Here is a 27,395-nt window from a genome sequence, read left to right as displayed (position 1 = left end):
CCTTGATTAGTCCACCATACTATACACATGTATGGATAATAAGTACTTTAATTTGACATAAATAAATACTTTTAACTGTACGTAATCTATAATGTTATAATATATAAAATGTTATTAATTTTTAATCTAAAAAATCATATTTAATAATTTTTAGTTGAATGATATAGGTATGTAATAGGTACAATACCTTAGAAATTTGTCAGTTTGTTTATTATTATAAAAACAAAACTAAACATTTGAAAATGTATCTTATAGGATTTTAACGAGAAAAATAATTAAAACAGTTGTAAATTATAATGGTACCTAAATTAGGTAAATATTATAATTTTATCTTTGTATACATTATACAATTGTTACATTATGATTATTATTACTTTTGTTTAACACGGTAGATTAGAATAATTACCATTGGCACAAATAAATTGTACTTAAAAATTGATGCTATAAAACATTGTCGGTACTGATGTGTTGAGATTGTACTGCAATAGCTGCAGCAGCAGCATTTGCCATATGATTTATGTTGCAAATAACTGGGTAAACATTTTCCATTTTGCTAAGTTTTTCAAAAAATGGAATTAAATGCAACAGTTCTTTATCAGTCATATCATCAAACCACGAATTAACAGGAACCTAAAAAATTATTTTAAGAAAATTAATATTGAGTTGATATTGTTTTAAATGAAATATTATGTTGCATAAAAGAGTTAAACATACAGCATTATCTGGATGAAAAATGTATGACGCAGGTGAATTATCAATAATTACGACTTTATGTAATGCGCGACCCAATTTGTTTAAGTCTTTCACATAATTTCCTCTATAAAACACACATGATTCACGGAATAAACGGGCTCTAAATACACCCCATTTATCTAATAAATCGGCAACTGGATCAGCATACTAAAAAAAGTTGACAAAATAATTTCAAAAACACTATTCATATTTAACTTTTTAATTGTTTAATTATATTATAATATATAGGTATCATAATTTATTCCGATATGAATTAAGTTCATAAATCGACAAGAATATAAAAAAATGGATGACATACCTATAAAACATAAATGATTATTTATAGAACATTTCACATCAAATCCGAATTGATCATAGCTCGGGTATTCACTTACACAAAAATCAGTGTTTTATAAATTCAGCCAATAAATAAGAAACGTGTTTTTTCACATTTTCCACTTTATTTACGCCTTATTAAGAGTAACCCCGACAAAAAACCACCTACCGGTGTACTATGTCAAGTCGCATTTGATGAGATGTATACTATACATTAATTAAATTGTCCACAAAATATTTACTTTACACAAATAACAACATAAATATAGGAACTTATTTTAAGTTAGTAATTGTAATAATGAATAAACAATAAATATACCTTGGCAAGACTTGCAGTAAATAATACACACTCGTAGAGTTCACCCATACGTTGAAGAAATTCATCTACATGTGGTCTCTTTAATACATAGACTTGATGAACTGTGCCATCTATTTCAACAGGTACTACGAAATCTGCATTGTTAATTGCCTAATAAATTTTATATAAATATATAAATTAGTAATATTTAATATATTAAATTAACATAGTACAAGTATTTTCTTGATTAATTAGTTTCATTTTTATGTGCAAGACTTAAATATATAATACATTTTCTAAATACCTTAAAAGAACTATGGACAAGTGTTTCATCAAGATCAATAACCATACATTTTTTATGCATATCTTGGTGTCTTATAGCAGGAAGTAAGTATGATGATTGGGAAAGATCTGGGCTAAGAGGAGGAGTAAAACTCCTATCAGACTTAGTATTCACTCCACCTCCACGTATGTTACTACTTGGGACAAAAGTAGAATTTGGTCTCGATCTTGATCTCCCAAAACAGCAAAGTAGTTTTCGCCATAGCCCTCGTTCATTTTTCAATCGAACATGATCAGCTATATATATATATAAAAAAAAAACAAATACATTAATGTACCTTCATACCAATATGTATAAAGAAAAAGTTCTCTCTACCTAATGGAGACTCAAAAAAATTGAACCAACTTTTTATTTAAATTTAATTATTTATACGTATTTTAAAATCTAAACTTTTGATAGAAATTTTCATTAAATTATAGATTATTAATGTAATAAATATTTAAAAAAATAATAATAGTAATAATTAAAAAAAAATGAAAAATAAACAATTATCAATTAGTTATACTTAATAGTTATATGTATGAAATAACAGTACCTATATAAGTATATTTAAATAAATGGTTAGACACTTATACATTTTAGAACTGCAAAGGTTATTATTAATAATTTATTACAATTTTTTTTTAATTTCCTAATAGATATTTTGTCATGACTAGAAGGTCAGATTGCAAAATTGTTCATTAGTATATTAAACAAACAAAAATTGTAAGAAAACAATAATATAATAATTAAATTAAAGTAAAACTGAATGTTTCTTAGTACACAATGTTATATTAAGTAAAGAGTTTAAAGAAATCATAACAAATAAATTAGGTCACACTTAATTTAAATGGGTTTAATAATAATATGGATATATCACATATACATAACTATATAAGTACCTACATAATAAATTAGTACTCAAGCAATATAAGTAATTCACTTAGACATGCTTCGATCATCAAAATGTTTTAAAAAATTGCAATTACATACTTGTTGATAAAAATTAAATAAAACACAAAATATAATATACCCATTGTTGACTTGTATAGGCCATTTGTAGGTTTGGCATATACCTAACTGATATTATCATCAATTAAATAATAAAAGTCAATCAATAAAAGCAATAAAACAATAGAAATGTATACAATTTAATTAAAATAACAGATTTGTTTGTTTGGATTACCAGGGATCTGATAATTTATGAGTGTACCTGCAGTTTATGTTTAAATTTGAACGATTTTATTGAATTTTCACTCATTAAATATTAGTACATGCCAATGTACAGATAAATAATTTTACATAAATTCTAGTTCAATAGTATTAGGTATGCATTATTATTAAATAAACTTAACTTGAATAATAGGTATATATTTAAACTACCATAAGTTGTATAAATACATTAGTTAATTCTCCATTATGTAGGTATATACTACATTAGTTAAAAAGGAAAATAAAAACTTGTAGTAATTATTTACACAATTAAATCATGATTAATCAAAAATGAATTAAGTTCAATATTATATTAATTATATTTTATCATACATAGTACATTGAAATTTATTAGGTCAGATAGTATTTTTATTAAACCTAGACGCTTGCCCAGAACACGTAAATTAAAAATGACGACATTCAATTATTCCAAATTGGATGAACATATAAATAATAATATTGGAGGTATATTTATATATTACAAATTCTATAATTCTAATCTATTATGTAAAAAAAATTATAGTTTAATTCATGAAATCATAGAAAATAATTAATTACAGCAGAAAAAAATGATGCAAATAATGATAAAGATTAAATAACATATTATGTGTGTAATTTGACAATATGTTTAATCTTAAAATGTGTTTGTCATTATTAAAAAAATTAAAGAAGTTGGTTATTAATTTGAAATGAATTGATCATTTGAAACCTCTCAAAATTACATTAAAAAAAAAAAAATTAAGGATATAGGTTTATGATTGAATATACCTAACATTTCATTATATTTGTTACTTAATATTAATGAGATATGAGAAAATAACCCTTATAAAGACTACATTTTAATTGTTGTTGAAACAACAAATTGTTCCCATTTCAAACAAAATTTTAATATTTTTTGTAAATTAAGTTTTACTCTGATTCATTATCCTTAAAAATATACTCAAAATATTATCTAGTTATCATTTTTATTTCTGTACTGGCTAAATTGTATAATAGATTTATATTATTTTTAATCAAAGGCACAATATAATTTACAATTTTATAAACATTATATTTGATATAAGAGATCTAACTAATTTGTTAATGACCTACTTAGTATGTGCTTAACTTAAGTTTCGATATTTAAAAACAAAAATATTTATGCACATTAGATATCTTTATCTCAAATATAAATTTAAAAAAAAATTGTTTAGGTCAGTAAGTAAGTAAGGGTACCTAAGGAGTACTCCACATCCTTTTGAGAAATTAAAGCAATTCTTTATACATGATACAAAAGTTAGTAAGTAGGTTGATAATGTGTAATGTGTATGTTCTATAAGAAATGTATATTACAAATAAATACTAAATAATATATATAATATTGTCCGGTAACAAATAGACGTCAATTGAGGATATCAATAGTAAACATTGTTACCTAAGGAATTTTCTTTTAAGTTTTGATACCACTCTCAAAAAAAACTTAAGTAAATAATAATTTGCATATTTTTGTAGAATAACATTTACTAGGAGTCAGAAAATTATCAGCCTAGCAACATGTGTAATCACTTGTATAACTACCTAAATTGCATGTATTGATACCGGGATTGATACCTATTATTGTGATATTGTGTTTACTATCTATCTACCTACCACTATAATATAGTATATACCAGTGTATAAGCATGTTATTTAATATGAAATCATTACATGTGCAATACAAATTTGAAGATACCTACTGATCATGTAATTACAAAAAATAGAACTACAACACACTACTGTTAACACTGATTAGTAAATATAAATGAATAACAGCGTATGAGTAATACCAAATAAAATTAAAAGAAATATGATAACAAATACATAAAATCAATTAACAAATATTGTTATTAATATTACACTATTGCCTATCAATAAAATATATTAAACAATAGTATTTATGATTGTTTTATTTTAGCACTTGCATGAATTATGGAAAAATAGAAATAAAAATACTATAATTATTTAATGTTTTATTATACCTAGGCACTTATTTCACAATATATTTCAAGTCAAACATTAAAACATACATTGTCGGTACTCGGTATGGTCTAAATGACCGACTCAGTGATTGCCGGAGAGCTCTACAATTATTTTATTCATAATAGGGGACCGAACCACGAAAAAATGTATTGAAAACTTTATAATTTCTAAAGGCCCATTTAACAAAAATTGTATCAATCAGTCTGGACGTCAATGCATACAACTTTAATTATCACTAAAACGTAGAAAGAGGTTGTCGGCATATTTGTTAATAAATTGATAAAATATGAAACAAATGCACTTACATACACAACTGTAAATTATAATTAATACGTAATTAAGTAGAATCAAAAATATATAGACTATAGAAAATATTTTTAAAGAATAATAAAAAGTAAAAATATGATTAGGTATGACAATATCAATATAGTTGAAAATGGCTCATCTTATATAGGTACTTGATCAAGTCACATGGTGAATTGCCAGACTCTTAATAATTCAAAAGAAGACAATAATAGTAATAATAATAACAATAATAATAATAATGTTATATAGGTAGGTACAAAAAAGATGCAGACAAGACAAATCGGCTTACCCTTATCTGGCACAAAACTTTTTAGGTGTTCATCTTCACGCGACACTTGGGTGATAATTGAAGATGCTTCCATTTAAACATTTGTTTTTTCACCTCCCGTGGTGTCCTGTGAACGTCCGTGCGGTCAATATTATTATTATTATAATGCACCATATATGTACGGCGGAACGATGGCCGTGTCGCACACGCCAATCACCGAATGCGGTCGAACGTCGAAATGGCCCAGTAAAGAAAGTGTCCTTCACTTTTAACCGTGCCCACGAGCGCAACGACTGCGGTGAAAAGGGTACGTTGCGAACGGAACGTTGACGTTGTGCGCAACCGAAAAATGTCGAACGTATATTAATTTAGCGCCGCGTCCATCGGAACTACAGAAATATGTATTAAAACCGAGACGGAGATAAATATTGAACAAAACGATTGTTATAACTATTTGTACGCACCTACGACCGAACGTTGTTATTAAATAATAATAATAATAGTGAGTAATAAAAACACTAATAATGTGCGCGATATTATCACCAAAATCTGTATCACTGAATATTTTTATTGTTATTATTATTATTCATAAGGATATTTTGTTTATCGTTTATTGGCGTTTGAAAAGGCGAACGTAACCACACAACTACGTAGGAGCGCTACGGGCGGTGTGTCGTCGTCGCGTCGTCGACCGTCGTCGTGCACCGTACACGCGCCGCGCGCGCACACACTCACATTCTTGCACCTCAAGCGCACACACACATGCACGCACACGCACGCACACGCACGTGTAACGTACACACACCAAGCGCGCGCCCGCCACCACGCAAACACACGGACCGCCGGACGAGAAAGCGCCAAGCGGCGCGCACGCGGGGCCGATCAGTGACAAGCGAGCTAACACCCTCGCACGCACGCACACGCACGCGTCCACATACACCGGATTTTCTACGGCCCGCCCGTCCACAAGCCACAACAACGGCCACCGATGGAATGCGTATAGTTCCCGCGTATATTCGAATCACCGCCGTCGCGTGTATATGGAGAGGTTGTAAAGTCGTTACGTATTTATTTTATATTGTTAAATGTTTTTATTTGTTGTTTATTTTTTTTATATTACTCGTCGGTTTCACAGCATGAAATATCGCGCACGGGACCCTATACGGCAGGCGTAGGCAGGAAATATTTTCAAAGGGAGTCAATTTAACCGAATATAATGTAATAATACAATATTATATGATATTATAAACATAAAACCGAGTACGTCTACTGCTAGTATATTAAACACCATTCTTCGATATTGCGTTGTACTTTACTGTTGTTCACTATTACCTTGCAGACATTAAGTCAACAAAATAAAAGAATTAAAAATATATTATAACGTCTTTTTTGTGAGGAATACTTAGGCAAATATAATTAATTTGCCCCTAACTCTCGCAGTCTCGTACCTCATCAATAACGGATTTATACAAAATGTCCTCATAATAACTCCCTCTGAACAGCTTGTTCATAATATACCAACTTAAAAAAAAAATACAGACATTTATTGTTTTTATTATATAGATACGTTAAAGTCGCTAAAATTTGCAAACTATTTTGTACTTGAAAATTCCTTAAACTTTATACAACTAATAGCTGAATCGACTTCGCCCGTATGTAGTTTTTGCTCAAAATTAAATTGTTAAATCGACACACATTGTTTAGTTTCAAAGATGAAAAAATTTTATCAAGTGCTAAATATTAGAAATATTGCTGAATATCTACAAATGATTCTATACCTACGTAATTGCTCAATTCTAATATGGCTTAAGTCAAAACCTCTTGATATACCACATTCAGAGTTTGATTTTGTGGTGCATATACGTATAAATGGTGAGGCCTTCCGACTCTAGAAAATGCCACATACTATTGCCCATGTAAAAAAACAGTTATTTTCCTAATCTACACCACAATAAGTTAAAGTCTGACCTTGGCAGACTTTTCGTTACTGTTCCATTCAATATTTTTTTTATTACCTTGCATAGCAGTTCTGATATTTTTATTAATTATACTTTTACGCTTTTTACGCCCTATTGAAGTCTTTGTTTTTATTTTAATTATGTTTTCGTTTTTTATAGGTAAAATATCAGAACTCTGGGCTACATATCTATGGTGTATTGGTGTGTATGGAAAGGTTGTAATAATTTACTAATATGTTATTAAAATGGTTAAGTAATAATAATTTCTCCTCAAATGATCTATTTTTTGTAGTCATTAAAAACGAATAACCAATGTACTTTAATTTTATTAGTTTATATAATAGTATAGATAATGAAATTTACAGTTTAAAAGCATACATGAGTGCATATAGATATGGCAAACCAATATTAATTAGTTGAAGACTTTTTGAAGTGTTTTTGATTATTTCTAAGATGGAAACTCAAAAAAGGAACTACTATGGGAAAGAAAAATTCAAATGATTTTATTTTATTTGCGAAGCTAAGTGTATACTGATTTTGCTTCGTGTTAATAATATCATGCCTGCTTTGATTAGAACCAATAGATAAAAACTCTAAAATGAGTTGGACCCTATAATATTAATTGATTGCGCATACGTGTGTTGTATTGTATTGAAGATTTCCAATTATTACGTCTTAAAATATTTAAGAAATATATTGAATATATTTTTAAACTAATTAATAATAATAAAATATAAATCTATCTTTTAATTCGGCGCCATTCATAGACGCTTACCCCCTTTGCTGCGAAGTTCGAACTCGGCCCTGAATATGTATCTCGAAATAAAACAATTGAAATATGCTCACAATTTTAAAAGATGGTATTTATAGCATTACAGGCTACAGCAATCAGTTTTGTGTATAAACTTTATGTCTTTATACAATTGTATAATCAAATTAAATTACAATAAACTTGATTAAACTTTTGATTGTTAATCATTATTATATATTATATGCTTAAGAATTTAATTTCATTGTGAGGAATTTGTTTAGCTTTTAAGTAAAGTAAAACTCTAAAAGGCTTCGAAAATACTGATTCTCACTAAAAAACTAAAATCAAGAAATGAACTGATTTTATATTTTAACTATAAATTGTAATGTTTAAAGTCCAGAATATTGTAAACTTATCATACAAATTATATGGAAAACATTTCGGTAGAAAAAAATAAAGCTATAATATGTAACAATAGGTACTTTCGTCATCATTTATCGTTGATAGTATGTATGTAATATAGTCACAAATATATAGTAATATAGAACGGGTAAAAAAAAATTATCGAATATTCTACTGCGAAACATAATATCAATATAATTTTACAACGCTATAATTAAACTAATAATTATTATTGTTTAAAAATTGTAACTAATGGAATATTATTATGACGAAATAAAATAATAGTGGTGTATATATTAGCTGTTCTAATTCGTACAGTCGTTCATATAATATAGTTTTATTCTTCGTATTGTTTACAAATTAAGCCAATTATGAAATATACCAAAATCATTACAAGTATACCAGTTCTTGCAACACCACCACGATCTACAGTGAGTAATCTCAAATAGTAACAACTATAATTAAAAATTGTAAGTATTACCATTGAGTGGCTTCTCAACTCGAGTCTTTCAGGCAATTTCCTGATTTAACGTATAAATCACTATTTGCAATAGACACTTTTATTGTAAAATTAATATTGATATAATATAAATAGTATATTGAATTTAAAATTGTGTACTTTATAAAAAATGTTTAAAAAAAAATATTAGCTAGGTATTTATCATAATTGATTTTATTGCAATTCACAAGTGTTCAAGTTAGTATAATTACTGTATTCAGTAATTATAGTAATATAGGTACCAATGTATACAATGTTTTTTGTGATGGGAATTGTAAACGGTAGTTTTAAATTTATCAATATTCATTATTTTAGTTGATTTCATTATAATTTACAAGTGTTTAGGTTAGTTTAATTGCCGTAATTAGTATTCATGGTAATATACAAATGTATACATTGTTTTTTTTACTATGTAAATTGTAAATATTGAGTTTTTGATTTTCTTACTTATCTTAAAATATTGATTGCATCGAATATTAATTTTTTCATATTTATATAGTCATCACTCATCACGCATTAGGTATCAATCATCGTTACTCGTCACTCGTCACTCGTGATAGTAATATAATAGCATATATAGTACATATAAAATATTCTGTATACGTGTGGCAGGCAATCATATCTATTTACCTTACATATTAACAATCACTATTCACTATATAAATTATATACTTATTACCTATAATGGCTAATAAGACAGTAAATAATTCACAATATAACATATGAACATGTTTTTTTTGAAACAGACATTTACAATAGATCTGAAAACAATATTCATATAAAATATATATTTAGATTATATTATTAACAATATATTGTTCTTAGATCTTGCTCATTGCTCATGCGTGTTCTTTATTTTTTTCTACATCCGCTGTACGAAGAAGTAAAGAAATATTCGTTACAATTATCATCTACGATATACCTACTTATAAATAGTAAAGGTGTATATTGATTCTTCGATATTTTTTACTTTGGAAGTATAAGGTTTTAAACACGTATAATATAGACAATATAGTCATATAGAAAATTGTTAATTATACTACTACAAATTAGGTATTACAAAATAATCCCGGATCGTTATAGATATTATAGAGATTATTTATATTTTATGAAATAAATTATAATGATAACTTTAAATCTTATGAAACTATTTTAAAATGTAGGTAAGTACTTATACGAACTACGGTCTACGAAGAACTTACCTATATATTGAGATTTGTAGGTATACCTAGGTTTTATTCCATATATCGGTAGGTACATAAATTATATTAATTTATAAAATATAAAAAAAAAAAAATGAAATAAGTAAATGTTTCTCACCAAATATCAATGTACACTAATATATTTTAATAGACTTGTGTTATAACTGCAGTTGGCTCGTGTGTAGTACTGCGTGCAATTATGAAAATTAATTTGAAGAAGGGATTATTTTCTATGTCCTGTAGACGTTTTCGGTTGTTATACTAACAAAAAGGTGTTTATTAGATGCTTACCCATTAGACACGGTTTCCCATGATGTTTGTGAGTTTCGTATCCTAGTATCCATTATAGAGACGTTGGTCAATGGTGAATTTTTGTTTTATTTGAATGTAATTCTTAACGAAATAGGGCATTTTAACGAAAATTGATTGAGCGATGTCTTGTAGGTTATACATAGTATTTATTTTGATAATTTATAGGTGGATTAAGCAGTTCATCATATTATAGAGAAATAGTCATGAATTATGATATATATTAATGCACGCATATTATAATTGACTAAATGTCAAGTCCGTATACAGGAGGGTTAGTGGTTGACACCCCCCTCGAAATTTTTAAAGTATAGGTGTATATACTTATTATATTAAGATAATAATGTAATTATGTATTTTTAGTTCATATATAAAAAACATTTTTAATATATAAGTAATTACTAATTATCTACTAAATACTGTTATAATAACAAAATTAATTGTCTTACCTACTTGTAAGTAAAATACCTAAGTAAAATTAAAAAGTATTTAAAATGTATTTGTAACGTATTTTGAATACAAAATGGTGTACATACTATTATGTATTTGTTCTTAAATACATTTACTTATAAATATTTGAAATATATTTTTAATACTTTTTGAATGGGGATAAGTAACACCAGTAACTATTTAAATACGATTTTAAAAGTACTTTTTACAAGTCGCGTAAATAAACTAGAAAACTATTAGAAAATAAAAAAACATATTAAAACATTTTAGAAATAATCTAATCATTGTACTAATTTACAATAAAAACAAACTTATTTTTTTTTTTAAACATTATAATATTTTAGATTTTTAATTCCTAAGATATTTAAACTTAACTACCTAATGTTTCAGCAATTTTAAATTTAATGTTTTTGACAAATCCAAAGCATACAATTTATGTTGGTCATTAAAATCATCATTAGTAATTACAAAGGTCAAGGATTAATTGATCAATTTTGTCCGTTGCTCAATTTCATACACTGTTTTCGAGTTAAATAAATGTACCTGGTGTCTAGTAATAAAGTTAAACATAGCCCATAGGTGATATATAAATTGCTTAAATTATTTTTCTTCGTCAGTAATGTGTATGATAAATTTGTATACAATTTTGTTTTCAATAATATACATTAAAATATGATATAGTGTTCAAGTAAAAGTTCTGCGAAAAAAACTGATGATATTTTTATAGTAGATACTAGGTATGCTTATAGAAACAAAATAATGTATAAATAATGTATAAATTAGTTTGTTGGACAATTTTCAAAAGCGTCTAGACACTAAATACACTGGTGGAACTGAATGAACTTTTGAACTTAACACTCTATAAACTAGGAAAGCGCATTTAATGTTTGTTCGACAAATATCCAACTAGCCCGGGAATAGTTTGTTGGAATTGCTAATTACTTGCATGCAAAGTACTCGCTGAATATTGGTACACGAAAAAGTTTGAAAACCACATTATTTCAATTTTTGGAGAGCACAAAACGGTAAATTGATTTATAATTTGGAGGAATGACATGTCAATTTCAGAACTGCAGGTCGTGAGATGAATGCTAATTGCGAACTGTACATATTATATTATATATTGCCATATTGGTATGTAAATAAATTCTTATAGGAATAATATATAAGTAAAAAATAATTATAAATATAATTATACACGTTTGGAAGTGCTTCTTCAGGCCACCACTAGACATTTTTGGCTTTACGCATAATCTATAATAGTACACATTACGTAAATATTGTGGTACAAATACTAGGTAATTAATTGCATAGAAAATTATGGGAGGGGGCAGAGCAATTATATGCATTGCTGAAATGCATATCTACTCGCACTTATGAGGAAATTTTAAAAATCAATTCAACTTTTACGAATTTAAATAAGCTGGGCATTAGATAAATATTTTATTTAATGACTTATTTTAGTTCTAGCAGATTATAGTTTCATCAGCTAAATATAAAAACAATAATGCTTAGCACCCTTATTGCAGGTACCTACTACTAGGATTTGCACATAAATAATGACATTTTCACAAAATGTTCATTTTATAATTTTATATTCAAGATAATATTAAAAAAGTATTTTGTTTATTTTTAAGTTATTTATAGAAACTTAAAAAAAAAATTTGAAGGGTCACAAAACTTAAAAATGTAATGCAAGGTTTCTTATAAATTGTATAAATATCAGCTCAAAAATATTAAAGATACAGGCATGGTTGCATTTATAGGCATTTAGAGTTTAAATTTTTTACAAAAGTCATAAAAAGATTTCAAAAAGAATTTAAATTTGACACCATCAATTACAATGACCCATTTGTAACTTACTTTACAAAAGAGCGATGTTCTCTTATCCCCTTTTTATACTTTAGGATTGAAATTTTAAAACAATATTTTGACATAATAGGCTATTTATGAATAAAATAACGAATACTCGTCAAACGATTTTCTAGATTTCTGTTTTTCATTAATTCTTATGCTTTGTTTTCCCATTGATTTTAAAATTATGTACCTACAAAGAATTTTTTGTCTTAGATCTCTTTGAAGTTCCAACTTGACCCGACCTAAGCTTGATAGAAATATTAGAAACCACCCTCAAAGTTGAAGATTTTTACTGTTACAAAAGGCGGTAAAGGACATAAGACAAAAATCATCGTAAAATTACTACATACATCGGTTAGCCCTGCAGAATCTAAAACAATAGGTAGGTAAATATACTAACAAACATGCATTAAAATATGTAGGTACTCAAAAAAGTAGAATACATTTTAGGGGTTCGACATATTACATTAATTTGATTGCTCGAATACTTATATTATTACCGAATAATCATTTGTTACTACTTGACAGTTTCATACATAAATAATTACTTACTGGTTACCTAATGTTTGTTAATGATAATATTTTCACAAGTGTACAGTGTACACTGTCTGTACTTAAAGCACACTGATAATTGAGATAAATAATAATTGAAAAAAATTAAATCATATTCAATTAGTGTGCATCGAAATATTGAAGCTAATCATTTCAGCCAACTGAATTAATATGAGCTGAACTGGCCCGGCCGAATACTGGTCACCGGGAGCCGGGAGGAGAACGCGCTTTGGATAATGTCATGAAATTATTTAATTTATTCTGTTTCTGTAATAATGTCATTATTGTCATAAAATTTGTAAGAAATTGGTAATATCGTCAGATGTATATTCATTTAATGTTAACTGATAAGTGATGACCTCCAAACAAGCCTCCACCGTTACGCACCGGCACTCGGCAGTTGGCAGTCTGTTCACTGTAGTTGTGCGGCTGGTAGATGTTGATTATTTCGCAGTACTACTACCACCACACGTTATCTCTTGAGTTTTCCGTATTATAATTTGTATTGATAAAACATAACCAAAAAATAGTGATCTTTCTTGATCGGCGTAGCCTTGAATTCTCAAGTAAGTTAAGTCTTAATTTCATATTATTTAATTATTTATTAATTTTACTGCGATGTACTCTTAAAACTTATTAAACATTTATCATTAGTTTTTACAAGTTGACTTGTAGACACATTTAGTTTATATCGCTGCATGTTTTACCATTGATGAACAAATTCTTCAATTATTTAGGGATTTTGGTGTGTGATTTATGCTCATAACTTAACGCGTCAAACACGGATACATAAATCAGCACAATCACCGAGCTGTAGCTGTCTTATCATATTCAATTGTGAACTTCGATAGTGTGTTTTTGGTTGTACTGTTTTACGACTGTGGAGAAAACAGTATACACGACCTCATCAACCTAACCTTTATTCGTGAAGAATCAAATATTTATGATCAGTTATTTACCACCTTCAGAGACAAAAATGTTCAGTTTAGAGGGCGACGATAAAGGTATTTCATTTGATATTTTTAAAATGAGTGGTCAAAATTAGTTTTGTTGTCCTTAAAATGTGTTATATCATTACAATAATCATCTATAATTTTTCATAAAATAAAGACTGCTTAATTACATAATAACGTATACTGAGACATGTATATGTATGTTATTTTTTCTTTGACCTATCAATGTGTTATGTTTTATAGTAATTCTAATGATAATTTATAGTTTTGTAGTGTACGTTATATGTTGGATTTTTTGTATTAGGCTGTTAATTGTATGCATTCGTACTCTACATATAGGTACATTGTACAATGAGCCTTAGTTTTGTATGACTTCTATAAGTGTTGACCTAATGCCAGCTGAAAAACATTTTTCATCTTTAACCAATCAACTTTCAAATCCCCAAGTATTTAATTTATGGTTCTACATTACAAAAATACATTTTCTATCTTTTGTACGATAAAAAAACAAACAAATGTTTGGTAAGCTATTTAAGATAAAAAAGGTCACATATTTATTTATGATAGCTATGTTGATTAAACTTTAAGCAACTTTACTATTTACTTAAATAATATGTTCTATACGTTATATGTTGAATAATAATAATAGTAATAATAATAATAATAATACAATTATTAATTCACTAATTTTTTCTATTATTTTTGGATTAGCCAATAGAGGAATGTTGACCAGTTTTCCATCTGTTCCATCTCCATATTTAAACTATGACCCTCAACTTCTACCTCAGTCATCCCAGCCAGAATATATATTTCTGGAAGGAGCTGGTTCCAAGCAACGTGGACGTTTTGAATTGTCATTTACTGAAATTGGTACTTCATGTTTGATTGGTGCTACAATTGGTGGCATACGTGGAATATACAGTGGTATAAAAATGACATCAATGGAAAATCAAACTAGTACATACAATAGAACACAGTAATATTTATTAATGTTTTGCTTTATGGAGTGCTTTATTGATATATCTTAGAAAGTTCTTAATACTGTAATATGTATTTTCAGGATCTTAAATAGTGTTTTTAAAAATGGAGCACGCCTGTCTAATACATTTGGAACATTATCTGTATACTATAGTATCTTCGGTATCATATTAGAAAAAACACGGGGATGTGAAGATGAGCTTAATACAATTGTAGCAGGAACAAGCACCGGACTTTTATACAAGGCTACAAGTTAGTGTTTAATGTTTATATAAATATATTGCTGTAATTATTTTTGATAATTTTTAGCGATGCATTTTAATGCAAAAATAGACATTATTTTTAAATAAAGAAAACACTTAAGGTATCCCACACAAGTTTTCTCATTGAAGATTTATGTACAAGAAGATATTCATTATAATAAAAATAATATACTATTTATATATTTTATATTCTTTGATTAAAACATATTCAGTTTTAATTGTTACTGTTTCTCATAAATATGGTATTCTAAAGTATAGATGAAAAATAATTTTACAAAGTGAATTCATGCTTCATAACTTTTGATTATAACTTAGTTATCACCTAGGTTATCACTTGTTCGATAACATATTAATAATTATAACACAATTATTATTTTGACTTAGCATAATTTATCTTTTTTTTATCTGTACATTCATCGTTGAATAAATATCAAATTTAAAAAAAATGTATTTATATCTGACTATATATTTTATAGTTTTGAAATGTATATTATTATATAAAAATGTTTCAGGTGGTCTTAGAAGGTGTGGCATTGGTGGTTTGATTGGATTCAGTCTTGCTACAGCATTCAGTTTGATTACCTCAAGAGATAAAATAAAAGATATGGGCAAAAACGTATTTCATTCCTAAAAATGTTAACCAAAATAAAATGTTTGCAAAAATAAATGTTGATAATAGTTTTTAGATACACAGTTTAACGCCTTTTAATTGATAAAAACTATATTAACTTGTTTGCAAGGGCGGATCCAGAATCTGAGTACAGGGGGGGGGGGGCACCTAAATTAAAAATATTTATATGGTTCTGATTTTTAATAATTAATGAAAAATTTTGGTTTTTGTAAACGTGGGCCATAGTTCTTCTCCCTGGATCCACCCTTGGTTGTTTGGAGTCCAGACTTATTGAATTTTATTGAGTTATAGTTAAAAAAAAAACATTATTATGTGTATAACATAGATATTTTAATAACAACATTTAAAGTTTGTAAATTGAATTAATTTTCAATATAACTTCTGTCGTGGTTTTGATTTAAACAATTTATCAAATCATTTAGTTGAAAAGAATAGTTAGCAAAAGCAAATTAGTCTATATTGAAAAATATAAAATGTAATTCAGATACATTATTCTATTATACAATTATCAGTTAAAGGGATATTCTGAACTTAATGTTTATTTGATTAATTGATTTGCTATTCATCTAGTGTTAATTTTAGTGACTGATGTAATTGTTATTTGTATATATATATTATTTGGAAAGATTAGAAAAAAATTAGATATTTTGTTTGTAGTTTTATTAATTTAAAACATTTGAGTGTAATAATCAGTTGGAAATAATATCTAATGTAGTCAATGTCTATTTAAAAAGAGCTTGACACATTGAATATTGGAGCTCACAACCTTAATATAATTAATTATGTTCGATAATAAATCTATAGATACCATCGTTTTAATTTTTAATCTTTATGGCTTTTTTACAATTCATTATTTTGGGTATAACATGTTACTTCAAATTTTATACTTATTTACACTATATTAAATTAAATTATCATTTAAATAAAATCCTATTTTACACGTAAAATTGTTTTTGCCTTGCTACTTAATAAAATTAATTCTCCAAATAGTTAACTAGAAAACTATCTTGTGAAAAAATAATATTATCAGTTTACCGATCGTTATTTTTAGTGTTCTGTAAGTACCCAAATGTAATATTTGTTGTGTAATGTGTGATCTATCATGACTTATGAATTAAATATTTAGATACATGATTGATTTAATGGCATATTACCTTATACTATATTATTGACTCAAATATGTGTGTTAATTTATTTTTTTTGCTTTCATCTATTTATAAAATTCATTATTGGGTACTATGTTGATTGTTCCATCATATAAATATGTATTAATGAGAATTTCTTTTAAAAATTCAAATATCAATAACATATTTATATAAATATTACCTTTTTTTTGGCTCTAAACTAGATGGTATTAAATATGTACACATTTTTTTATTTATATATAATTCATTAATGTAATTTTATTAAGATGCTACATACATTTATACAACTGTTAATATACATTACATATAATTACTAATAACATTACACATTACAGTACATAGTGCCTAGTAAGTTAAATTTACATATTCATAATTTTTAAATCCCAATAAAATTATGTACTCTAGATATCTAATCAGTGTTAGGTTTAGAAAAAATAAATAAATTTATTATATTAAGCATACTTTGTGATGATTGTTTTTATGTTTGTGGAGTTCATACTCCATGCTGTTATTGAGAATTTTATGTTTTAGGTAACCATTGATTTCTTATTCTTCATGCCACATCAATCAATATTTCCAGTGGTGCTAAGGTTATTGTGTACCAAGCTAACTTGTGGTGTATTGGTTAACAAATGTATCATTTTTAGTTTTTGTTGGGTTCGGTAACTTTATATTTTTGTTACTTAAAAGTAAAAACCAATTAAATTATTTGTCTTAATAACTATTCCTATTAGGAACTGCTTTATTACGGGTATATTTACCTTTATTTTTACATTAATTAATTGAAGACTGTTTATTTGAATGACCATAGTAAATGGCATACGACTTTCTCAATTATCTTGTTGGATAAACTGGTAATTAAGAGAAGAGATCATAATTGTGTAACCATAATTTTTCTTTCCAAAAGGGAGACACTTTCTTAAAGTTATTAAGAACTACCGATACCTTTTAGCTATTGGATAAATTATAAAATGCTTTCTACTTGATTACTATGTTAATTAAATTTACTTGTATATCAAATTAATATTTTTAAATAATGAAATAAGTTTTGAACACTGCTTTATATAAAACTTAGTAGGTATGTATCATTCATATTATAATTGTATTAGTTTGTGATTGAATTATGATAATGGTCAGTGGTCATTACCTCAATTGTGAAAATTGTATAACTGTAAGTGTATTATCATTTACCATGGACTATATATAATTTACCAATTTATGAATGTAAAAATTGAATTTTCGTAAATGCGGGACAAAAGCGAAACCACTTAAAAAGAGAAACGAATATTTCAAAAGCAATGTAATGCCCATCATACGGGATGTCTGGTCATAGTAGGCATGACCCAGTAGTCAGGTTAATTTTTGTACCGAGTAGTTAGTTCCGACTAAGGCATAAGTATCATTAATAGTATTAAAGTATTCAAACACCATATTAATAAAAAATTATGATAGAAAGTACACCTTCTACCTATTAACTTAGTAATATATATCTAACATATAATTAACATAAATTAAATTAAATTTGTCATAACCAGTATTCAGTCCTATGCTGTAACGCCTGCAAGAGGCGCCGAGCTTAGCCCGGCTGAACTCTGAGCCGCCCCTTTCGATGCGCGGCTGGTATACAGAGTGAATATTCGCTTATTGTTGTCAGCAAATGTGAGATTTTATTAATTTTTACTTCAAATTGTATATTATTATGTCCTTAAAAGTTAAAAACGAATTAAAGATAAATTCATTGGAATTGCGAATTGTCTAATATTTATGGAAAGAATTATCTTAATCCGTAATTAATAATAAAATGATCACTCTGTATGCAACGTTTGTTTGAACGATACTAATAATGATAAGTCAAAAATTCTGGGACCGTTTTTATCTATGTTGATAAGAACATAAAACACAATAGTCTGTTGTAATTCTTTGATTTTGTATGTGTTAATAGTGTTAATAAGTAAACTAAATTCTTGAGTATTTATATTTAATTTGTCTATTAATGTATGAATCTTAAGATAGTAAGGATTTTCGTCACCCAATTAGTGTGGTTCAATATTGATTTTTAACTAAATTCAATCATAATTGTGAATACTGTGAGATTGAAAAATGGCAGCTCAAATCAAACCTGGGCCAAGCTCAAGCAACGATAAATTCAATTCAAACCGTAAGCCTGTATTATTGGCTAAACTTGAAGGATGTAGTGACAATGTAAACAAAGCCATCATTATTCCTGAAACTGATGGTGTCATTAGTGTTTCAAGCGATAGGTAATATTAATTTAAGTTTGGTTAAGATTTTATTTGATACTACATTCAATATTTTATCTATTAATTAATAGTTAGTTCATTAAATAGTACAAAGATTTTCAAGATGAATTCAATACATATTGATTTATAGTCTTTACTACTGGCTTATTACTAAGTCTTAGTCCGATACCGGTTCTGCCGATATTCTACACATATTACTTCTTGAACAATTTATATTGAAATTATATCTATCAATACAATTTAATTTATTCCTTCAAAATCTTGAATGTATTCCTAAATGAATGTACATATTGCACATCCTTTTTAAAATAAAAACTAACTACCTGTAGAATATGCTCTAACGATAAGGTTATCATCGGTTCATAACTTATTAAAATTTAGTCTATTACAGTAAACATGATAAAATATTTCAAATTCATTAATTAAAACTACTTCTTTAAATTTATATAATTAATAAATCCACATAGCCTTACATATATTTTTTTGTTTTGTTAATTTATAATTAAAGCGACTAGAGTTGATAAAAGAATAATTAAAATAAATGTTTATAAATTAAAAATGTGCCATAAGTGTAAGGGTAAGGGCCTTGCATGGATAAATTTAAAAATAATGAAGTATAAAAATATAATTTGAAATTTTTATTATGTACAAAAAACATAGAAATATTGTAATAATTTACATTGACTTGTTAGAATTCTAAATTTTTTTTAAATGTACCTATAAATGTTTATACAAGCATTAAACATACAAAAAGCATCAAAAACAAGTATAGGTAGGTACTATTCAAAGTTTAAAGAATGTCTGGTTTATCCGTGACTTTTTTTTTATCCTTGGTTCTATACGAATCACTTACTACTTAATTAATGCATTATGTAAGACATACCAACATGTATTTACGCTACGTGCTATGTGATGAGAGCGACGCGTCAAAAAACAAAACACCTTGTACTTTGTCTCTCGCTTGCGTGATGAACAGCATGGTTAGAATATAATTCACTCACATTCACTGCGTTCATGTAGGTCAAAGCATTATAAGAATTATAAATATTACAAATTATACAAATCTACCTAGAAAAAAAACCACTAAAAATGTTGTAGAACACTGATGAAAAAGACACAAAAAAAAATAGCTATAATTGGTGTTTCTTCTAGTGTGATCAGAAAAAAATCCCAAAGTAAATACTTATAGTTTTTAAATTGTAATAGACAGTAGGTACCTTCTAGTTACTACCTGTAATATAATACTTAAATAAAAAATACATTTTAACCGCAATAATGTCCCTAAAATATTGTTGAGCATTACAAAATTATGAACTTAATAAACCCAATTACTATGTAATATTGAAGGATCAATATTAGTTGTTACTGCAGCACAAACCATGCAAGTTTGAGTCCTGCGCATAAAAGTGGTTAATCGCATTGTAGACAGATTTAAACATTAACGACGTATCAAAATCATTATAATAGTACAATCAACAAATACTAAAATGATAAATGGTTGGAACAAAATGTCTTGAGCTTTTAGGAGATGCTGGAAAATATAGTCAATAATTGTAATACAAAATTAATAACTGTAATTATATTGGTAATTATAATAATACCTATATCGGGTAGTCAATCAGTCAGTTAAAATTTACTAATAAAAATAAAAGTTTTTGAAAAATATTTAATGCGCTATTAGGTGTTATTGTAAACTACAGTGATTTCAAGTTTTTTTGAATCCCTACCCAAAATTTTTATTATTTTTTTTTTTAATGTGACCGCTTCAAATAATAAGAGAACTTGAATAATTTTTTAATACTTACTTTAATACAGTAAATAAAATAATCCATCGTCAGATAAGATTAAGCTGTACGCTATTTTATTTGATATGTTATTGTACATTTGTATTAAACAAATAATTAAATTGATTTCTTAAATGATAAATTTTGACATGAAAAACCATTTGTTCATTATTTTTGGGGACTCCTAAACTATCTTTTACTTTTTTTTGACCCCGAGGTTGAAAATTACTGGTATAGAGCCGTGGTTGACAATTCGTTTCTAATAAGGTCCGGATGGTTTGAAAAATAAATGTCTAGGTCCAGAAAAAAAATCTTATTAGATTGAAGAATTTTGGTTTATTAATCAAATATTATAAATATATTTGTAATTATTATTTTTATTTTATGTGCAAGCAGACTGACGCACCAAGATATTGTAAAAATTATCATTCAAATTTTATATTTTATATTTTTTTTATTGCTATTACTTATTATTTTTGACAGCTGTACGCAACAGTTAGGTATAGCTTTAGGGATATTTTCCTAGGTTTTTTTTCCTAGATTCAGAATAAACATATTGTGTCAGCAATAGCTATCAAAAATTTGACTCAAATTAAATTTTTTTTTTAGTTATTTAATATTTTGTCCAAAAACAGAAGGGTGATTGTGGCCGTCTAATATTGAAAATCAATAATTCCATCCTTCTGTTTGGTCGTTGATTCAATGTTAATCATAAAGAATGGTTTGATTTACTTCAATGGTGAATATAGTGGTGGAATATTTTGAATTATATCCAACACACCTGTAAAACCCATGGACTGAATCATTATATCAAAATATTCAACTAAAACTGTTGCATCTTAATATATTATACTATAATTGTTCTTAAAAACCCTCCAAATTTTTTTCGTGTTATATTGTGTGGTATTAAAATAACTATATATTAATGTTTTAAAAACTAAAATAAAAAACATTGTACCTAATACTAAGTGGACTAAACTCGGTGGTACTCGGTGGATTGAAAACCACAACGGAATTAAAAGATTATAATAAAATTAGAATACATTTTTTTAGCCTAAAACCCCCCTGAAATTAATTTTCAGTTACGGCCTTGATGTCACTCAAAGAAGAAAAAATCCTAGATACACCACTAACCTAAATACTTGATTTTTATTAAATAACAATATATATTTATATACTTCTTTTTTTAAACTTTTACTTAAATATTGTTTATATTTAGATATTAAAAATAATATTAATAAAATAAAAATTACAGTAGATACCTTTTAGAACATTTTTTTTTACTGATTTATTTATTTATGATTTTCAAATAAAATATAGATTTTTTCATGTTTTTGAATTAAATTATTACTGACATTTTCAGATCTGTTAGAGTATGGTTAAAAAGAGATTCAGGTCAATATTGGCCAAGTATATGCAATTACTTGCCTTCACCTGCTGTTGATTTATTTTATCGACCAATATCTAGACAATTATTTGTTGGACAAGAAAATGGAACTATATCAGTAAGTGTAACACATTAATATTATAATTGTTTATTTTAAAACACTTCTATAAATTTTTCTTATAGTTTCAAATAATAAAATAATTCTTGTAAATAAATAACTTTTTAAGTATTAAATTTAATATTTTTTATTTTTTTATTTAGTTAATACATATTTATGTTTTCACTTGTTTATTTATTATTAATTTTTTTTTTTTGCTATTTTTATAAACAGAAAATTATTAAAAATGAGTTATTTTATTTGGTTAGGAATATATTTTAGAAGAGGATTTCAATCGCATGGAGCCCATAGGTGATATTTTAGCTCATTATGGCCGTATAACTGGAATGATCTGGACTGAGGTATCCATTGATGGTACCGTGGAACAATGGATTTTAAGTACATCTCGTGATAAAAGATTTCAATACCATAATGCTAAAAATGGCAATCCAATTGGTCCTCCTTTTGTGTGTGCTGCGTGGTGTACATCTCTGGAGTATCCTTTTAGCTAAAACTTATCATGTTCTATGAGAATAGCGTTCAGGAGCTATGTAAAAAAAAAATAATTATGTTATTTTTTATATGAACATAATTTAATACTATATCATAAATACAATTGTGATAGCATCATGTTTATGTGTTAATAATTACAATAATCTTATCTAATTAAATCTTAATTATCTTAATAATACCTATATTGTATACAATACAAGTAAATTTGATTTACATTGCCTAAAATCAGATATGATGCTGAATCAGCTCATGCATTTGTTGGAGATTACTCTGGAAATATTACAATGCTGAACATAAAAGCCGATGGGTTACAAGTTGTAACTACATTGACTGGCCATACTGCATGTATTGAAATGCTCACTTGGGATTCATCATCAAGGCGTTTGTTTTCAGCTGGGCATGATCGTTTGATTATAATTTGGGATATTGGTGGAGGTCATGGCACAGCTTATGAACTTCATGGTCATACGTATGCATTTTTAATATCTAAATTAAATCTCAAGTTATATTATTTAATTAATGATTATATTTTAATAATATTTACAAGTAAAATTTAAAAAAATAATACTCAATTTTTCATTTTTTTAGTAATCGGGTTACATCCTTGGCATTTGTATCGCCTAAAAACCAATTAATATCTGCTGGCGAAGATTCTGTCCTGGTATTTTGGGATTTAAATGCAGAAAGAAAAGAAGTAAGTTATTAAAGTAAATGAACTGTTTAAGTTTTGATTTGTGTTCATAAATGAAATACATATATATTTCATTCATTTATTTATATCTTACCATATAACTGTAATTCTACTATGTAACATAATTGTTCTTATTTATTCAGTATCACAAGTGATTTGTTTTGATTTTTTTAATTGAATAATGTTGGGTAAGTTACTTTTAAAATGTAATGATGTTACTTTAATTGTCAATACTCTAATAATTCTACTTTGCTTTACATTCTAAAAAGTAGTAACTACATTACTTAATGTAACAAAAAAATAAAAACCATTAATACTATGTATTTCTTTAATTTCTTTTAACTTATTTCATAAGCATCACAAAGTAGAAATACTATATTGGTGTAGTTTAGAATATTTGTGCAAACAATTTAAAAAATAATTAACAGTTAACAATTATAAACATTTAACGAATAAAAGCTTGCGCACAGAGGATTTTGGGTGTGTCTGAGCACCCCCTGACATTTTGTTATTGGGTCTCTACAATTTAAGTACCAGAGGACTCTGGGGCCTGTATTTTAATTGATGTTACTAGAATAAAATGTGATTTTTTCTAAAATATGTGGTAAAAAACAAATCATATTTTTTGTAATAAAAAAATAACAAAACGTAAAATATTTGCTTGGAATAACTTATCATAGTCATTACAGCTAAATGTAATTGACTTTAAAAGTACAAATAATAAATAATCATTGAAATTATCTTAGAAATATATATTGGATCCAATTATTTGAAGGAAATATATAACTTGGTAGTTGGTTCTAGTAATTATGCATCGTAGATTAATATGTACATGTATTTTTAAGCTAGGGCCCAAATTAGGAAAAAGGCCTTAAAATATTGTAGACACGCCCATGATAACATACAACAATTATTAATATTTAACTATTAAAATATATTTGTGTTAAAAATGTATAAAAAAAATAATATTCCACTTGACCTGTTTATGGGAAACGTTCCGTACATTATGTTAAAAGTCAATTAAAAATTGAATTAACTAACTTTTATAGTAATTTGCATGGTTTAAACCTTTCACAAGCTTGCCTTTGGGACAGCCTCATCAAAATACCTATTATTGTATAATTTAATATTGTATAATGTGTACCTACTTAGTAATTGATGATGATTCAATAAACTGAACTAATACTTTCAAAAAAAAAAAACTGAATTGTGACAATTTAAAATTAAATACATATTTATATTTATTTGTTTACCCATTAGTTACATTACAAACGTGTATATTATTATTTTTTTTTATTCTCAGTCCTTAAAACAAGTTTAAACGGAAACATTATATTATAAGAATTACTTATGAAAAGAAATGTCTACTTTTTTGTATACATGGGGACAATTTTAATGAAATTACGTGTTACTAATAAAGTAACCTTATTATTTTTGTTACTTTAATATCCAACATTGGAATTGATAAGCCTTATAATTTAAGTTCATACATTAAAGTAAATAATTCATTTTATAATATTTAATCATTAATTTTACATATTATTAGGCTATAATTTATAGTTTTCATTTTGTTTTTTTTCTATTCATTTAATTATTATTTATTTTAAATTCTTAATTAGACACCTCCTTGGGCTGAATCAGATAACTGCGAATCTTGTAGCAGACCATTTTTATGGAACATCACTGGAATATTCGAACGCAAACAATTTGGATCAAGGCAACATCATTGTAGGGCATGTGGTCGTGCTCTTTGTGATAAATGTAGCCAAGAACAATCTACCATACCATCCATGGGATTTGAGCTTCCAGTAAGAGTCTGTAAATTCTGCAGCAGTAATATAGAGTAAGTTTGATTTTGATTTTGATAGAATATTTGTTTTAACAAATTTATTTACTTTTAGTCATACGCCGCTTGCAACATTCCATGATACTAAGCACAGCGTTATGTCAATTACAATGGATTTACAACGAAAATGTGTTGTGACAGTTGGTCAAGACAGAGTTATAAAAATCTGGGATGTATCAACTCTAATATAAACTATCATTTGCAATTTATGTATTTAACCATTGAAGTTTTGAAGGTTTTTTTCTGTACCTAAACATAAAAAATGAGCCTAATATATGCATTTATCATTATGAAAATAATTTAGTTTAACATTCAAAAAAAAATTATATTTAATGGATAATAATGTTATTTGTATAAAATACGTTATAAACTTATAAACAAACACATACCCATATATTATATTATATTATATATTATATATACATTATTAAAAACCTGTAATTTTAATAAACTAAATTGTACCTACTATTATTATACAGTAAATTAGGTATTTTTATTGTAAGCAAAAAGTAAACTTAACTATACAAGTTATTTAAAACCTGTTTTCCATTTATTATTACCTATTATTTACTTACAGTTATTGGCATATTCAAGGGTATGGCAGGCATAATATTTAACAGACTGAACATATTTAACTTTAAAGGATCAGATAAAGCTGCGTTTAGCCATCAAATATAAAACCTAGAATTTTGTAAATGCGTGTGTATAATATTTAAAAACATAACTGATATTTTAACAAATCTTAAAATGATACATTTATTAAAAATATTACATTAATAATAAATTTGTTTAGAACATTATGAAATAACTAGTTTTTGTGTACCTATAGTTTAGGATTATAAATGTTTTTTCTAGTTTACATTTTCACTCAATTAGTTGTAGCCACATTTGAGATGATCGATTTTTGTAGTTGACTGAGTTTTACTTTGGTCTGATGAGTAATGGTAGCCTAAACATTTTTGATGCAACTCACCTGGAACTGACGCCTATGTAGTTAAAGACTTACCGTGAAATCTATTAAACTTGTAAAACAGAGTTAATAATAAGCTTGAATTTTTTAAAAAATATTTGTATGATTTCAACAATTAAACTAATAAATTTACTGTAATATGTGTTGTCTTGTGTCTCTTAACTGTAGAGGGGTTGTAGAACATTTTTTGATTAAAAAAGTTGTTAATGCTTTTTAATTTGAAGTGCATATTCCTTAATTGAAATTCAGTATTATTATAGGTGGGTCACCTACAATACTGATATAGCTTGAATATTTGATACCTATAAGTTATACCTTAAAGGTACAGGCTATAACAGAATAATCTGACAAAAATAAAAAAAATTACGGTAGTTTTGAACAAATGACAAAAATTGGGAAAATTATATAGATAGTATAGAAATAT

At 26.6% G+C, this 27,395-nt stretch overlaps 3 protein-coding genes across 4 annotated transcripts; 2 read left to right on the top strand and 1 right to left on the bottom strand.

Moving 5' to 3' along the window:
* Window positions 1-297: 297 nt before the first annotated feature.
* On the bottom strand, window positions 298-6,107 carry LOC111038599 (carboxy-terminal domain RNA polymerase II polypeptide A small phosphatase 1). Its single transcript, XM_022321763.1, has 5 exons — window positions 5,494-6,107; window positions 1,671-1,945; window positions 1,388-1,537; window positions 715-900; window positions 298-630 (listed from the first exon to the last, which is right to left on the bottom strand). Exons 1-5 carry the CDS (start codon window positions 5,564-5,566, stop codon window positions 442-444), a joined length of 873 nt encoding a protein of 290 aa, XP_022177455.1. The 5' UTR covers window positions 5,567-6,107; the 3' UTR covers window positions 298-441.
* A 7,777-nt stretch (window positions 6,108-13,884) lies between these two features.
* On the top strand, window positions 13,885-17,304 carry LOC111038583 (mitochondrial import inner membrane translocase subunit Tim23-like). 2 transcript variants are annotated; one of them, XM_022321739.1, is made up of 5 exons: window positions 13,885-14,018; window positions 14,190-14,456; window positions 15,117-15,381; window positions 15,466-15,635; window positions 16,159-17,304. In XM_022321739.1, exons 2-5 carry the CDS (start codon window positions 14,396-14,398, stop codon window positions 16,275-16,277), a joined length of 615 nt encoding a protein of 204 aa, XP_022177431.1. In that variant the 5' UTR covers window positions 13,885-14,018; window positions 14,190-14,395; the 3' UTR covers window positions 16,278-17,304. The 2 variants fall into 2 exon arrangements, with proteins under 2 accessions (XP_022177431.1, XP_022177432.1); XM_022321740.1 differs by having other exon boundaries at window positions 14,009-14,456.
* A 1,972-nt stretch (window positions 17,305-19,276) lies between these two features.
* Window positions 19,277-26,323, top strand: LOC111038582 (WD repeat and FYVE domain-containing protein 2). The gene is made up of 7 exons (XM_022321738.1): window positions 19,277-19,683; window positions 22,831-22,972; window positions 23,221-23,447; window positions 23,694-23,933; window positions 24,053-24,158; window positions 25,775-25,998; window positions 26,057-26,323. The coding sequence occupies exons 1-7, from the start codon at window positions 19,523-19,525 to the stop codon at window positions 26,190-26,192; spliced, it is 1,236 nt and encodes a 411-aa protein (XP_022177430.1). The 5' UTR covers window positions 19,277-19,522; the 3' UTR covers window positions 26,193-26,323.
* The last annotated feature ends 1,072 nt before the right edge of the window (window positions 26,324-27,395 follow it).

This window comes from Myzus persicae, unplaced genomic scaffold (genome assembly GCF_001856785.1).
Source record: "Myzus persicae strain clone G006 unplaced genomic scaffold, MPER_G0061.0, whole genome shotgun sequence".
Classification (NCBI taxonomy): domain Eukaryota; kingdom Metazoa; phylum Arthropoda; class Insecta; order Hemiptera; family Aphididae; genus Myzus; species Myzus persicae.
This window is presented reverse-complemented; position numbering and strand designations above follow the sequence as displayed.